Source organism: Chenopodium album, chromosome 27, assembly GCF_948465745.1.
Source record: "Chenopodium album chromosome 27, dcCheAlbu1.1, whole genome shotgun sequence".
NCBI classification, from domain to species: domain Eukaryota; kingdom Viridiplantae; phylum Streptophyta; class Magnoliopsida; order Caryophyllales; family Amaranthaceae; genus Chenopodium; species Chenopodium album.
In genome coordinates, this window is record NC_137860.1 from 36,295,711 (window position 1) to 36,312,365 (window position 16,655).

Genomic DNA, 16,655 nt, shown 5'->3' on the forward strand with positions numbered 1-16,655 from the left:
CATGGTTCCAATTTCGTGGTGAAGAACTTCTAATGCCTCTACTAGTCCTTATTTGTTAAGCACGCTCTTAGTTTATTAAGTAGTAATAATAGCTATTTATAAAAGCTACTAAATAACTAGGACCTTTACAATAGTTATGTCGCACACCCTTACTAGTTTCAATCTATAACTTATACTAAAGTAGCAACCGCTGATGTCATCTTTTTCCAAAGTTGTATACGTGGCGCTATCTTATGAAAAGATTTCCCGCTCAAATGCTTTTTGCTTTTTTTTTTGAAACAAAATGCTTATTAATTTTAAATAGATAATTACTATTTTTTAGGTAATCAATTTAAAATAGGAATCTATTATTTTGCTAATTTATGTTGATATTAGGTTGTTGGAGTCTTTTTAGGAGTTATTAGCATAGTTTTTTTTTTTTTTTTTTTTTTTTTTTTTACAACAACAAATTTGGCATTGATTAAAAAGCGTTATTAGCATAATATTTTTTTTTTTTTTTTTGAGGAAAGTTATTAGCATAATAATTGAGGTCAATAATTAAAGTGAACTTATGAACATTTTGAACTAAAAAAAAAAAAAAAATTGTAAAAACAAAAATCCAAAGATAAGTTACTGTGAAACCCGTGCATCGCACGGGTGCTAACCTAGTGACAGTATTATAGGAAATTTAAGCCTGCTCTCTGAGTATTTAAAAAACGAGACAATAAATTATACTTCGTTGAACATTCCAAGATATAAAATGGTTATTATCTTGACATTCAGATAACAAATATTGAGGTTTTTTTTACTGACACACCCCGGACACGAATATGTATAAAGCCATACAGGTGAGGAAGCAACTATCAGGCAAAATTCAACCCTTCTCCCAAACTTATCAAAGCTGATTGTATTCTCCTAACCGTTTATATAGTTAGGAAGAAAATGGAACACCTTTAATAAGGAGATACTCCATATTCAAATCATCATAACTTAATACTAAAAGCGAAACCAGTAATGACACATGCATTCACTGGTTAAAAATTTTCACTCCACTCTTTATATTTCCTTTTAAAAAATATTTATAGCCTATAATATTTACTTTTCGTTTTAGCGATTATTATTTTGCAATAAGCACTCAAATGAAATATATATATATATATATATATATATATATATATATATATATATATATATATATATATATATATATATATATATATATATATATATATATATATTATAGTAATTCTTTTTTTTTTTTTAAGCATATAATTGTTAAATTAATGTTGTAATTCACTATATAAATTATTCAAATCCGTGCATTGCACGGGACTTTAACTAGTTTATTATAATAAGATTTATTATCTCATGAATCATTCATAGCATCATGCATCAGTTTTAAAGCTAGTGTTTAGTACTAGCTACATACTAGCCTGTTCTGATGGCAACAAAAGCCATCCTCTATTACAAATTTCAAAATTTTCTTCATAGAAAGAAGTCATTACACTAATGACATAAACAAAGGCTAAGACGACAGAATTGAAACATTTGTTAGTACAGTAAGATGATGCTAGAGGAGAAAGATCTGAGGTCATACAGTAAGTTGTTTTGATATGCATTCTGTTTTTGGGTGCAAGTGTAACCTGATAAGGCAAGCTCTCAAACTTAAACATATTGATGCCTTCATGTCAATTTTCTTAATCAAGATTAGGTGCAAAAATTCTGATCTAAGGGACATTTGATGAGACATGTAATTTCGATATGCATTCTGTTTTCGAGTGACTAATGTGACATGGGCTGTTTGTTGTGTGCTATGACTGCCTAATTGTCTTGTGTAGATAAGTATATGACCATTCTAATATTAACCGGTATTTTTATCATGTAGGTATTCTGCTGCTCCTACACTCATAATGTTGCTGCTAATGGGAAACACATTGCTATTGTTACAACTTAAGCGGAGACCTATACCCAGAGGCTGAGCTAAAGCCTGGCATCGATCTTCTTGGACCGATAGATGAGATATTCTTCAATACATGTGATAGATATGAACCTACAAACCAGCCTGAATCTGATAGCTGCTTCATATCCACTGTAAGTTCTAAACCTGACAGACGGCCTGTATAATACTATCACAGCATTCTTATTGTTGAAGTGTAAGAAATTCAATTTGTTATAAATAATCTCTTAAAACAGTACAACACACTTCGAGTCTACTGTGAGTCTGTGAAGGATGTGATCGCGCTTGATACTCTCCATGTCTGTGATTTTGGACTTCAAATATGATAAATTAGCTACTGGTTCACAGTAAATAATATTCAACAGCTTAAGAACAAAACCTACCCTGCCGATTTTATTTACTCGCAGAAAAATACAAATCTGAGCACGACAGGTCGACAGGAAACGGAAAGTTAAACCTTAAACCATAAAATTTTCACACTACTATAAAAACATCATGAAAACTAGGAGTACCCTATGCAAACTAACGAACTTATAGTAAGCCACCAGTAAATGACTCAAATTCCACCTAATCAATTCAGCTCCAATCCTGCTTAAAGACCAAACCCTCCCAGGTCACAATTCCGCCTGAATGTCCTGCGTCCTGGATGTTGAGGTAGACCAAAAGTTGGCAGACGATCATAATCTCCACCAATAATGAAAGGAGAGCCGAGGGGATTTGGATCCCTTCGACCTGGAAATAAAGGCCTAAAATGGGGAGGCTCTCGGAACTGCAATGGTCTACAAATTTTCTTTCTCCTTTTCCTAAGCTCCCAAACAGAAGAAAACTTTGCCTTCCATGGACATTCCCTTTGTGATAATGCAGTATTTCCAAATACTTCTTCATACTTCAGTTTCCACAGATCATTGTTTGCAGCAACAAATCGCAATTCTGAACAAACACATTCCACTCTGGCAACATCTACTGCAGGAAGGGACTCCAAGATCTTAAGTTTAAGCTCCGTGGGAAGGCGCATCAAGCAAGGGGGAGGGACTACACCCACTCGTTCACAAAGGTCGATTAGAAGAGGATATGAAAGGCCATCCTTGACAATCTTCCAGAACTCAAAAATCTCTTGATTTGGGAATAACTTCCTGGAGTTATCCATCTCATCATGAGAACGGCTATCATCACCCCATTCCCAGATAAAACTCAAAGCCGGGAGGAACCGAGGTTCATCCAAGCACACTCGATGGACCCCAGATCCTTTCTTTGCCAAAGAACCATATATATACAGAACCTTTCCCATACTTTGGAAATTCAAAACAACAGTCTCAACAACCTCAGACGTTGAAACCTCTGGGAGAGTATAATGCAAAGTCATACCAAAAGCTAAAGAGGGCCAAACATCAGCCAGATGAAATCCCTCAACTTTCCTGTGTGAAACCGAGTCATATGCCACAAATCCAGTCTCCAATAGAACAGCATGAACAGCAATCACCAAGAGCTTATGATCACCATTAGCACCAGTATCTCCCACCTCCTTCACATATACTTTCTTCAAAAAATATGGGACAGAAAACCTATAATTCCCATCAAATTTATATTCATCATCAACCTCCATTTCATCAGCCTCCTCAACTGAGTCAATTGATTTTTCTACATTAGGATCATTCAAATTTGATGAAACTTCCACCTGGGCATCCACAATTGCTCGAGTTGAAGCGCTCGAACCAATTAATTTATCAACTTTAGGGGATTCAATCATCTGGGTATTTTCTAAACTTCCAGTATCATTAGGGTTACTCAAATTCGAGGTTCCTTCCACCTGAGCATCATTCAAATCCCTAAATTCAACACTAGGAACATTCAATTCATCCAATTTACAACAATCTAGTTTCTGGGTATTCACCAATTCATTAAATTCCTCATTATTAGCACTAGTTTCCCGGGAATTTCCAGATAAATTAGGGATTTGAGACGAAAATGCAAAAGGGTTAGTAGAATAATAAATAAGATCACCTGAAGTAACGCCGAGAGATTGAATAGAATCTTCTGGAGAAGATCCGCAAAGCTCCTCCTTCCTGTTGAGGGATAAGAGCAGATTCTGGTGTTGCAGAGCAGAGGATGAAGAAGGGAAAAGTTGGAGGAAGATTGATTGTTTGAGTTGTTGAAGATTGAAAGTATTGGGAACTTCAATTTTATGAGTTTCTTTGGATTCTAATGATCTTAGCCTTAGTTTCATGGTTGATTTTGAGAAATACAGTAGAAAAGATAGAGCTGTTTGATCGGGATTTGTTTTGGGAGAGATGAGAACGCAGGCAGTAGGCAGGAATCAAAACTCAAAAGTCGGCCTATTTTGTTCTTCCGTAATCCTTATCCCATAAATCACGAACAGAAATTTCAAATTTTAATGGTAGTTAAATGAAAAGAAACAGCTATAACCGCATATAAATTTGGGACTCTAGTCCAATTGTCATTGTCTAACCCAATTTTAATTGACCAAAATGCTTTGTCATTCCAAAAACTAGAATGTGCCCGTGCTAATGCACGGGATATAATTAAGGATAGGATTAAAAAAATACAAAATATATAGATGCAAATGGTATTTAATAAAACCAAAAACAATAACAACAAAAACCAAAAAAATATAAGATTGTGTCCATCCGTCGTAATTTGAAGTATATAATATAAGAAAAAAAAATATTGTATATTTAGCTAGATATTTAATATCATATTCCATTTTGTCTACAACCTACTAAGCTCGCAACCAACTCGTCTCTTTCAGCTGCAGCAGCAATCAAGTCCAAGCTTCACTCCCAGCAATCAGGTCCAAGCTTCACTGCCAACGGCAATTATTAATTTTCGGAAAATTTGGATCTCATCTTAATTCAATTGCAGCTTACTAATCAGTGTGTATGCTCAACGATTATTTTTCTGGAACAAAAATGAGGAATAAATTTGCAATTATATTTCAGCATGGAGTTCAAACATATATTTAGCTAAAGTGAAATATACTAAATTAAATTTAGTATGTGTTACCCTTACGACATATATTTAATTTTAGTAAACATGGTTTGCAAACATATATTTAAAATATGTTTACTAACATTGTGTCCGTGCTAATGTGAACTTCCACTATTATCAAAGTTCACATTAGCACGGACACAATCTAGGGTATTGTTTGTACCTCTAGCTAAATATATGTTTAATACCTCTAGCTAAATATACGTAATTGTAAGTGAATGAGGTTTTTTTCTTATATTACATACTTCATATTTAATATCTTTCTAATATATCCCGTGCATTTTGACCGGACACAATCTAGGGTATTGTTTGTACCTCTAGCTAAATATCACCTCTGAGTCGATGAATACCATACTCCATGAACGATGGACATAATTTGTACCTCTAACTGTACTTTGTTCAGTGACCATCCATAATAAACGCACTCTCATATTCACATTCAATGTCGTAAGGGTAATACAATGACATGGTGTGTATCTCGTGTTCATTTCCTGCTTTTTAACATTATTGAAGTGGCATGGGCATAAAAAATAATTCACTCTCATATAATAATCAGTGATCCAACCTCGCACATGTATAAATGTAAAACAAAGAGTATAGATAATGAAATAAATCTTTAATAAAGTAAAATGGTAGCATTAACATGACAAAAAAATCTAATAGCTCATATATATTTTTTTTTAAAAAAAAGCATAACTCTGAAATAACACTAAAACAAACATTGCTAATAGTTACTAAGTAAATGTTATAACAAAACTACATACATATCTAATTTACACTGTTTAATACTTCTTTATACACAATATTTTTAGTCAAACTGTGAGAAACATCCTTCTTATTTTGTACTAAGATTTTTAGCCCGGAAGGAGATGTAACTCGTGACATTGCAACATATAACTGGCCATGACTAAACACGGGCCTAGGGAGAAAAATGCCAACTTTGCTCAACGTCTGTCCCTGGCTTTTATTTATTGTCATGGCAAAGGCTAATTTTAATGGAAATTGCCTTCTTTTAAGAGGGAGATCTATCTTCTTGTTGGAGGGTGTTAAATCAATTCGCGGAATTAGAACTGATTCTGTAGCTCTTGGACCTGTGATCACCTGTGCCTCAATCACTCTATAGCCCAATTTCTTGATTATAAGGCGTGTTCCATTGCACAACCCTATGGATTGGTTCATATTTCGCATCAATATTACCGGGGCACCAACTTTTAACTCTAAGCAATGATTAGGAAGACCTGACAAATTTAATGAGTTTAATAATTCCATAGGCTCCATGTTATCAAGGATCCCACCATCTTCTGTATGACCCAAAGTGTCTGAACTATAGTATCTCTGCACGTTTCCTGGTAACATTGATAAAATTTTCGAATTTAGCTCATCTACATCATTGTTTGTTGGTGCTAGAATTCCGCGATCCTTGAGGTACTCCCAATCCGTGTAATTTGAAGGCAAGTTGGGGAAGACAAAGTTAATGAGATTTTGCAAACCATGTTCATCATTGGTTATCAAAAAATCACGTGGTATTTCAATCCAATTTGGTTCACCTTCCTCTGTAATGGACACTCCTGCTATTACTCCTTCTCCAACTTTTATTATCCAATCAGCAAATTCTCGATTTTGTTCAAGGATATCGAAGGATTATAACTTATAGTAGGATTAAAAAAAATAAAAAATCTCAAAGTATGTACGTATAACATTAAACAAAACAACCAAAAAGAAAATTACAATTTCACTTTTTAATATAATTTTCCACCAAAAATTACAATACATAATAAAATTGGCATTATATAATCAGAATATGATAGTATGCTACACGCATTTAGTTAGAAAGTTTTGTTTTTTTGTTTTGAAATTTAAATTAGATTGGTTAATGGGAAATTGGGGGGATTAGGATAATTAGGCGGGAGTGAATGAGGAGGCTTGGTTGGGGTTTTGGAGGCTCCTCATTGATCCACTCTACAATTATATTATAGATAGTCAAACCCTGAATAAATATTTTTTGAAAAATTCTTACATAATTACAAATATAATTCAAATTAAGATGACATTTCAATGACCACATAAAAAATGTAGCCATTGTAATTGCTTTTAATCTCGACCGTTAAAATATTAAAGATTAATCTTGTCCATTTTTATATTTGACTTTGAAATAATAAATAAAAAAAATATCAAAACTAGTTGCCAAAAAAACTGCTTTATCGCTGCCATACATTGATGCAGTTTCAACTGTATGTTCAACCTTCAACCTAAATCTCCATTAAATATGTATGGAGAAAAAATTAACATAGATAGGATCAAGTATATAAATGTAAAGGTCTTCCAAATTTCCAAATCTTCCATCATCATCCCTCCAAATGAACAATTATTTACCAATCTAATATTTTTCTATCCTTCACACAAATCATAATTTAATCGACAAAATTGACCTCCAATTATATTGAAATCTTATGAAAAACAGGATGTTAAGAACTATCAAGAATTGAAGGACATCAATGAAAAATCAAACAGATTAATAGGAGGAAGAAAGCCTTAAGAAGGAAGAAAATTTAAAACTAATATTTGTTGTTATCTTTTTTCAATTTTTATCTAGTCAACTAAACAAATGGCTTAGATTTAATCTTAAATATTAACGGTGCACATTCAAAAATTACACTGCCTACAAAATTATTGTGGCCATTCTAACCGTCCTTCAAATTAACATATAAATTACTTTAAAATATGAGGTTGCTAGGGTCGGGTTTATTTCAAGTTCGAGTCATGCTCAATTCTAATAGGTTTATGACCAATCTCCATGCAAGTCGATACCTAAATCAAATCGAGTTTTTCGTATTGATCATGTCAATTTTAATTCTAGTCTTTTTTAAATATCCTTAATATGAGACATATGACCATCCGTTTTTATGTAAATCGCTTTGCTATTGAGGGAATCTTATTTGAGTTAGTGGACTTCAATACTCTTCATTTTTCCAAACTTCAAACATGTCATAATTATCTCCTTTGTTTTTGTTATATATTAAGCTTTGAAAATTAGAACTATACTATATAACTCTCCATCTTACATAGAATTTAATTTCCCTCTTCTCTCTTCTCTCTTCTCTCTCCTCTCTCCTCTCTTTAGGGCACTTTTCTTAGCCGTGTAGGTCAAAAATAGTCTATCCTTAATTCGCTTTGATATGTTTTGCTTTGTTTTTTTCACTCCATTTGTGAGAGTATGTCCCAATTTTCTGAGATTTTGATTATCATCTATGGATGGGAATCTTATTTTTAGGTTTTAATAATAATTGAGAAGGTAATTTGGATTCATATGGGTTTAGGGTTCATCATCAACTCTACAATCAAAACATCAGCGCAGATTGCGAAGGTCTTTACTTGAAAAGATGCAAAGACATCGAAAATCACTGCTCACGTCAAGTTTGAAGCAGTGGAGTGTGACTTATGCCCAATATGCAAAATAGTAATGATTTTGATAGTAAAAATTATGTTATGTTCTCTGGATTTGTAATTTACAAATTATTATTATTATTATTTATTAATGATAACATTCTTCTACCTTGATGTGGATCTCTCAAGACTCTCACAAGGCTCGCAAGCTATAATAACATTGGATCTTCGGATTTTAATAAGAACTAAAGAAATTACATGAAAATTAAAAGGATAGTGTTTCGGGGTTTTTTGTGATTCCCTCGGATACTGGTCACGCTCTGCTGACAAAGACTCGGACACCTGCAAAATAACGAATATTCCGGTGTTCGGAATATTCGCCTCCGACGCTCAAGTTAGTGAACGGAAACGGAAAAGGCTAGAGAGAGAAAGTAGAGAGAAGTTGGAGCTCTTTAATGCTCTATATTTATGTTATGTCACAATCCCCCCTCCCATCATAAATGATTGGGGTATTTATAGGGGTGGGAACATGTACCCCTCTAGGGTTTATGCCCTAGAATTTCGTGACATGATTGGCTGCGCAATCAGAGGTCGCCACGTGTCGTGGGGGGCGCCGTTTTACGGCTTTCAAGGTTTTCTCGGGATTTGGGCCTGAGGTCATCAGGGCCCTTTTCTCTTTCTGTTTGCAGCATTGGGGCATTAAGAGATGGCTGACAGGTGTCACCATGACAAGTGGACACGTGTCTCACTCTCATAGGGCCACGTGTCGCCTGTTTATTGGGCCACGTGTCACTATGAGATTGGGCCACGTACCTGGGTTATTTTTACCATAAACAGATAGTACTCTAATTCTCGCAGGAATAGAGGGTCTCTTCCAAGTCGCAACTAGAAGATGATCACGAGTCGCAACAAGTGGTGGTTTTGATTAACAATCAAACGAGCAACGCTCACAAAGGATTAATTTCCAAAATCAAACTCTCTCATTAATCAACTATTATTGATATACACCCATATTTATAGGGTGAAAAATCGTACAAAGATAAGATAGGAAACTAATAATTATATCATAAAATAAGATAAAATATTAAGAATCCTAATCCTAATATATCTACTAATCATATTTTAATCAACTACTAAATCTATCCTAACATAAATAAATAAATAAATAATATAATGGCTAAAACTCTTAAAGCCTAAAAATAGGAAAAATCTTTTAAATGAAAGGTAAAAACCCATAGGCAAAAATCTTAATAATTAAAAATAACTAAAAGATAGTGTAGGTTTTCTTAAAATTCCATGAATTTTCAAGAATACCCATATTGGTCTATTGCTCCCGCATCATACCTATTTTTTTTTAAAAAAAAAAAAACTACGATACTATATGACACCGATCAAGTAATTAAATTTCTCTATTGTTGAAAAGTTGAAACTTTATCTTCCTTATTATTAAGGTTTACGAAAAGAAGAGGAAAACTAAGGGCCTATTCTGTTCAGCTTATTTTCAGTTCAGTTCAGCTCTAATAAGTTCAGTTCTTATCTTAATTTCCTTCTTTCATAAAATATTCAGTTCAGCTCTAATAAGTTCAATTCTTATCTTAATTTCCTTCTTTCATAAAATATTCAGTTCAGCTCCAATAAGTTCAGTTCAGTCCAGTTCAGCTCAATTCAGTCAATCAAAACAAACCCTAAGGGTCTGTTCACATTTACTGAATTGAGCTGAACTGAACTGAACTAAACTAAATTAAGCTGAAATGAATATTTTCTGAGAGAGGAAAATTAAGAGCTGAACTGAACTGAACTGATTGGAGCTGAACTAAATTGAACACTGAAATTAAGTAAATGTGAACATGCCCTAAATTTATACAAAAACACAATAAAAAAATGCGTAAGGGACGAGACCCATCACCGTCTGACCTTCTCATGCCATCCCCACGCGCGGGTACATCTTTGCAAAATCCAGCATTTATCATTTTCGGTTTTTTTTTTTTTTTCCTCCAAATGAGACTCCTTTTGTCGTCAGTATCAAATCACCATCCACCTGTGAAACTCACTGAATCTTCTCCAACTTTCCAGACTCAATCGATCCCCAGAATGTACCCCATTATCATCCCTTCAAATTCCAACCCGTCTTCTCTGTTTTCTTCTTCAATGACCAAATTCAAGTACTCAATTTTCAGTCTCAATCTCAAATTTCAATGGCTACCCTCTTCATTTCTCCACCTTCTTCTTCATGGGTCACCAACAAAACTCAGAAATTCCCCTCATTTGCTTCCACTTCTCACTACCACCGACCATATTCTCTCTCCTCTTCTTTCCCCAAACCCTTAAAACCCAGAAAACTCTGCTTCTCTCTGCAAGATGAGAGAGAAACTGAGAGTCCTTCTGTAGCTGTTGTTGTGGATGAAGATTCAAACATAGACGAAAATTCCCAGAAAGTAGAACAAGGGGTTGAGGAGAGAGAAGAAAAAAATGATGAAGATGATGATCAGCCAAAGCAGCAGGAATTGGACTGGAAAACTGATGAAGAATTCAAGAAATTCATGGGAAATCCGTCAATTGAAGCTGCAATTAAGCTGGAGAAGAAAAGGGCTGATAGGAAGCTTAAGGAGCTTGATGCTGAGAGTAAGAGTGATAATCCGATTGTTGGTATTTTCAATCGAATTGCTCGCGATAATTTGTTGCGAGAGAAAGAGACTTTGGAGAAAGTTGAACAAGCCTTCAAAGCCCTTGATCTTAATAAGGTCTGTTTTTCTTTTTTCCTAATCTATTTTGCTTAATACTAAATGCTGAAATGTGTAGTTTATAGTTAATTACTTAATTTCGACTAGCTTAGTTGGTTAAAGTCTTGTCCGTATTACATGATAAGTTGGAGCGAATTCCGTCCATGTCACTGCCCAAAAAAACTACTAGTATTTAGTCAGACTGTTGTATATGGAATAAATGCTGGAAATTGATATAGGAAGCATTGGATAATAGGACTGATAATGTAATGTTTAATATAATTGTGTGTGGTATTGTTTTGTTAATGGTCTAAATGATCATACCTTTATATAGACTAATGAAATAAAATTGGAAAACTGATTTTAAGTGAAGTATTCAGATGGTAATGAATTTGTATGATTTTGTGATTTTCAGTTGAAGAATTGCTTTGGATTTGATACTTTCTTTGCGACTGATGTCCGAAGATTTGGGGATGGGGGAATTTTCATAGGGAATTTGAGAAAGCCTATCCAAGAAGTTATGCCAAAGTTGGAGAAGAAATTGTCTGAAGCAGCAGGGACAGAGGTTGTGTTATGGTTTATGGAAGAGACTAAGGATGACATTAAAAAACAGGTATGGTATTATGGTAATGCTTGATTCACTATGATCATATTTTAAGGTTTCCATTATCACTCTTGTTGAATCAAAGGAAGCTTATAAAATCGTAATGTGTGTGATGATAGCTCTCGTATTTAGAAATATGTTAATTTGGTAAATGAAAGCTCAATTAGTTTAGTGTCTTAAAAGACTGGAAACATGAGTGAATTGGTTAAAAAATATTAACTTCTCTCTTATTGCTGGGGCATATATACTTTTTTAAATCCTTGGTACCTTTAGTAGGGATTTATAGTCAGAGCTTATGAGGTTATATCTTTATGAAGTCTGAAGTCTCTGAACATTCAATTAAGGAAGTTAGAAAAGAACTCATTTAATAAGCAAACTTAAAGCTTGCAGATAGATATGAGTTTCAGGTTCTGCAGAAGCCAGAACCTATGTTAATGTAATAGTCCTATACAGTAACATAACTGGATCCCTGATGCTGTAGTGGCTTGGAGAATTGTCGAGCTTCAAGTAGGGATGTGTAGAGAAAAAGTATCTTTCAAATTACAGTTAAAGGCTGAAATAGTAGAGTGGGTTCATCTCTGTCTTCCACAATGTTGCTTACTCTTATTTTCTTGGATTGAATTGAGTGCTAGTAATTTATCTGATGGCATGAAATGATGCACCACTTGTTCTATGTGTTGATGTCTTAGTTTGTTGCATCCTCATGAAGCTTGTCGTTGATTATTGCATCTTGGTGTAACTTGTTGTTTTTCTTTAAAGGTCTGTTTGGTGCAACCAAAATCAGAAATTGATCTCCAGTTTGAATCAACGAAGCTGAGCACTCCCTGGGGCTATCTTAGTGCAATAGCATTGGGTGTTACAACTTTTGGAACTATTGCTTTGACGAGTGGTTTCTTTGTCAAGCCTGGTGCAACATTCGATGACTACCTGGCTAATGTTGTACCTCTTTTTGGTGGTTTCCTAACGATCTTGCGCGTTTCTGAGGTGTGTTATGACATGCTTAAACTTGTATTTCTGTAATCGGACACTTCTATCATTGTGTGATTTAATATAAGTTGCTATCATTGGATTTAGATGTTATGAGTGGCTTGGAATTCCAAAATCTTGCATATTTTTTTGTTTTATGGGCAAATCAAAGCTCTTTAAATGTTTGTGAAGTACATATAGCAAATTAGATTAATTTGTATTCATGTTATTTCTTGTCTCATATATTATCGCATTTGAGTCTCGAAGGGAAAGAGCTCATGTTGTGATAGCAGTTTTTCTCTTCTAGATGTTGTCCTTATCCCTAGAGTTAAAATTTATCAAAAGGAAAGAGTAATATACTAATTATGCCCCGTGTTACTGTCAAATTATGAAATGTGGCATTTAGCTGTTTTCTTACTATCTTTTCTAACATATGTAATTTCTGGTACATTGTTTGATACTTATATTTTCAGATTGCCACAAGGTTGACCGCAAATCGCTATGGGGTAAAGCTCAGCCCATCATTTCTTGTTCCATCGAATTGGACAGGGTGTTTGGGAGTAATGAACAACTACGAGTCCCTCCTCCCAGATAAGAAGGCCCTTTTTGATATTCCTGTTGCTCGTACAGCCAGTGCCTACTTGACTTCCCTGGGGCTTGCTGTTGCTGCCTTTATATCAGATGGTAGCTTCAATGGTGGTGATAATGCACTGTAAGGTTCCTCAACCACTTTATAAAACCAGTTCTTGTAGTTACTATGTCTCAACTATTGATTGATTCCCTCAACTTGTAGCTTTACTTTTAGATAGATAGAATATGTGACAGACAGGTAGTACTGTATGCATCAACATGGGACCTTTTTTTAATTGGTGTAAAAGAAGCTATACATACTTTAGCTTTAAAAAAATCGGTTAGACTGTTATTGTTAGTATGACTTATTTTTATAAAAATTATGTAAGTTCATTTGTATGCATAATCAACATGGTGCAGCCTCTAACTATTTTTCTTCAAACCTTCTGTTTTTCCCATATTAAGATATGCCTTTTTGTTTACAGGTATGTAAGGCCTCAATTTTTTGAGAACAATCCTTTGTTTTCTTTCATCCAATATGTAATTGGGCCTTATGCTGATGATCTTGGAAATGTTTTACCTAATGCGGTGGAAGGAGTGGGTGTCCCAGTTGACCCCCTTGCCTTCGCTGGGCTTTTAGGTTCGTCCTGCTGCCTTGCTGTTTAATTTTTATACTGAAATGTGACATTGAGCATCATTTTTTTTAAAGTGAATTTAATATTTATGTGAAGCTGAAACCCTTTTAAAGTAACTGTCTTACTGCTAAAAGTTCATTACATCAAAATTGAAGTAACAAAGTTTCTATTTCTGTATAGTTTGATCAAAACTTTATCTATATGCTGAAAATGCCCTTTTACCAATTCACTTAAAATTCAATTGATAACACGTGTTGACAGTCATCAACTCATCCACAATTTTATATATTAAACATATGGTAAAAAAAATATGCTATCATGCTCTATTGCTCTGGTTTAGGAGATATAATGGAAATAAGGCTAACTTTTGATTTTTTTTAACATGACTTTATATGGCTTACATTTTTTCCCATAGCCCATACGACAGTAATCACACGATTTCATTGCTTTTCATGAAAGATTCTGACTTGTGCCTATTTCCCTTAGGGATGGTGGTGACGTCACTGAACTTGTTGCCTTGTGGAAGACTTGAAGGGGGTAGGATTGCACAGGCCATGTTTGGTAGGAGCACTGCCACATTGCTGTCATTCGCCACCTCTTTGCTACTTGGTATTGGTGGTCTCAGTGGAAGTGTAATCTGTCTAGCATGGGGACTGTTTGCTACGTTCTTTCGAGGGGGAGAAGAAATTCCTGCGAAGGATGAGATAACTCCATTAGGTGATGACCGATATGCCTGGGGTGTCATCCTCTTCCTTGTATGCTTCTTAACTCTCTTCCCAAATGGAGGAGGGACCTTCTCAAGCTCCTTTTTCAACGGGCCGTATTTTAGAGGCGATTTGTAATTATTGTAAAGTGCTAATATGGGTTTGTAATTATGCTGTTATCTCCTTCCAGATCATTTTTGACATCCTGAATCTTGTAAATCAAAAGATTTTGGATGCTTTTTTATCATATGTGTATGTGAATTAGTTGTAGTGTTGTACAAATTGAAGCTAGAAATTGAAGAATTTTGGACTTGAGCTTGAAGTTGTAGCTCAAATAAAGAAAAAAAAGTGAATGCAACAAATACTAGTACTGGTACAAGTAATTGGTGCTATGTCAAATTATTTTAGTCGAAATAATTATCAATTTCAACAGGGGACAACAAGTTTGATGTTGCAGGGGTTTTAACGTATACCTTGTAACCTTGCTAGCACAAGGCATAATCTTACACAGCCCATTTTGACAAAGAAATGGTGTTTCAATTTGGCACTTTACTTTGTTACTTACTGTATTATTAATTTTATTACTAGTACAAGTTTCAAATTACAAGAAATAAAAACTATTGGGTTATTTTTTATTTATTTATTTTTTTTTATGACAAAAGCAAAGGAACAAACAAATTACAGATAATTAAATGAAGTAAAGCGACAATTCCAGCAATGTCATTTGCCTACTTTGTATTTATGGATATAAATTTCTTTGTAGATCTCGTATGACTTTTTATTTATTAATTAATTTTATTATTAAAAAAATAATGAGGTGTGTGGTGCGTCGTTTATATTTAGGGTGCGTTCTACTCACCTGATTTGGGGTACTTATCTTAACATATTAGCCCTTATTAGAACTTATTTTAGTTATAAAGTGAACTTGGATAGCTCTGATTACCTTATTACAACTTATCTGAACTTATCTTATCTAAACTTATTATTCGATCTGAACTTATTTTTCCTGAAATAAGTGAAAATAAGGTTAACAGAACAGGCCTTAAATGGTACAGGGTGGTATAAATTAATGGACTTCGGATTTGAACCCTGGCCTATTATATTACATCTTGAGAAAACATAATCTTGTACAATTACTTAGGGTTAATCTTGTGTAATTACTCCAGAATCAAGATCAAGTAATTAAATCCTGTAAAAAAAAAGAAAGAAAAGACAATGTAATTAATTAGCAAGATTTGTGTAAAAAAAAAAAATTAATTAGCAAGATAATAATGGTCTCATATAATTCAAGTAATTAATGAGCAAGCTAATAATGGTTTCATATTCATATAATTACATTTATTCTCTCTCATTTAATAATGGTATTAATCACTCACACATTTAATATCTTGATTGAAATTATACGTATTTGAAATAATTAAGAATGTTGCATATTGACAGTTAGGGTCTGTTCTCATTTATTGAACTAAACTGAACTGAACTGAGCTGAACTGAACTGAACTGAATTTCAACGTATGAGAATAGACCCTTATACTACGCATACTAGTAAACTAGTTCATATGTCACCACTCACTAGAGATCTTATTATCTATCTTTGAATGTACAATATAATAAATTATGAGTAATACATATTAACCCTAAAACAAGAGTGTATTCGGGCGTTCTTCTTAGTATTGCTTGCGAGTTTGTTATAACACTACGCGCACATGCTTGAAACAATTAAGAATTATACATATTTGACACTTGTACTATACTATGTACGCTATATTATGTAGTACTTGGTGTAGTTGGTAGGAGTTTTACCTCGAGATTATGGGTTTGATTCTTACCAGTTGTAGTTATTGGAGGTGGAGATTACCTTGCCCATCTATTCCCTAGTAGAATGACCTGCGTAATTAAGTAGGTCTACCTATGAGATGTGTCAGACAAATAGGGATCGTTTTCCTTACCCACAAAAAATGTAACATATTGAACCAGGACATTTTTATCAAATAATGCTAATGAGTTTGGAATAACAAGAAGTGCACGTGCTTGAAAACATTAAAAATGTTACATAATGACGCGTGCACTACAACACATACTAGCTAGTTTATATGTTATTGGAGATCTTATTTTCTACTTTCGAATACA

General features: G+C 34.0%; 3 protein-coding genes across 3 annotated transcripts; 1 reads left to right on the forward strand and 2 right to left on the reverse strand.

Moving 5' to 3' along the window:
- Positions 1–2,302: 2,302 nt before the first annotated feature.
- Positions 2,303–4,314, reverse strand: LOC145620415 (F-box protein SKIP22-like). The gene has a single exon (XM_081675089.1). It carries the CDS (start codon positions 4,158–4,160, stop codon positions 2,529–2,531), a length of 1,632 nt encoding a protein of 543 aa, XP_081531215.1. The 5' UTR covers positions 4,161–4,314; the 3' UTR covers positions 2,303–2,528.
- Positions 4,315–5,710: 1,396 nt separating this feature from the next.
- On the reverse strand, positions 5,711–10,296 carry LOC145620179 (uncharacterized). The gene is made up of 2 exons (XM_081674812.1): positions 10,233–10,296; positions 5,711–6,555 (listed from the first exon to the last, which is right to left on the reverse strand). Exons 1-2 carry the CDS (start codon positions 10,294–10,296, stop codon positions 5,711–5,713), a joined length of 909 nt encoding a protein of 302 aa, XP_081530938.1.
- A 45-nt stretch (positions 10,297–10,341) lies between these two features.
- LOC145620653 (putative zinc metallopeptidase EGY3, chloroplastic) lies at positions 10,342–14,944 on the forward strand. The gene is made up of 6 exons (XM_081675357.1): positions 10,342–11,067; positions 11,462–11,659; positions 12,410–12,634; positions 13,090–13,328; positions 13,672–13,826; positions 14,308–14,944. Exons 1-6 carry the CDS (start codon positions 10,522–10,524, stop codon positions 14,661–14,663), a joined length of 1,719 nt encoding a protein of 572 aa, XP_081531483.1. The 5' UTR covers positions 10,342–10,521; the 3' UTR covers positions 14,664–14,944.
- The last annotated feature ends 1,711 nt before the right edge of the window (positions 14,945–16,655 follow it).

Bases quoted from the DNA above. Each gene is read 5' to 3' on its own strand.
- LOC145620179 (XM_081674812.1), bottom strand. From the start codon at position 10,296: ATGATAAATGCTGGATTTTGCAAAGATGTACCCGCGCGTGGGGATGGC. The intron at 6,556-10,232 runs GTGATGGGTCTC...AACAAAATCGAG, and splicing joins TGGCATGAGAAGGTCAGACG to AATTTGCTGATTGGATAATA.
- LOC145620653 (XM_081675357.1), top strand. From the start codon at position 10,522: ATGGCTACCCTCTTCATTTCTCCACCTTCTTCTTCATGGGTCACCAAC. The intron at 11,660-12,409 runs GTATGGTATTAT...TTTTCTTTAAAG, and splicing joins AGGATGACATTAAAAAACAG to GTCTGTTTGGTGCAACCAAA. The intron at 13,329-13,671 runs GTAAGGTTCCTC...TTTTGTTTACAG, and splicing joins AATGGTGGTGATAATGCACT to GTATGTAAGGCCTCAATTTT.
- LOC145620415 (XM_081675089.1), bottom strand. From the start codon at position 4,160: ATGAAACTAAGGCTAAGATCATTAGAATCCAAAGAAACTCATAAAATT.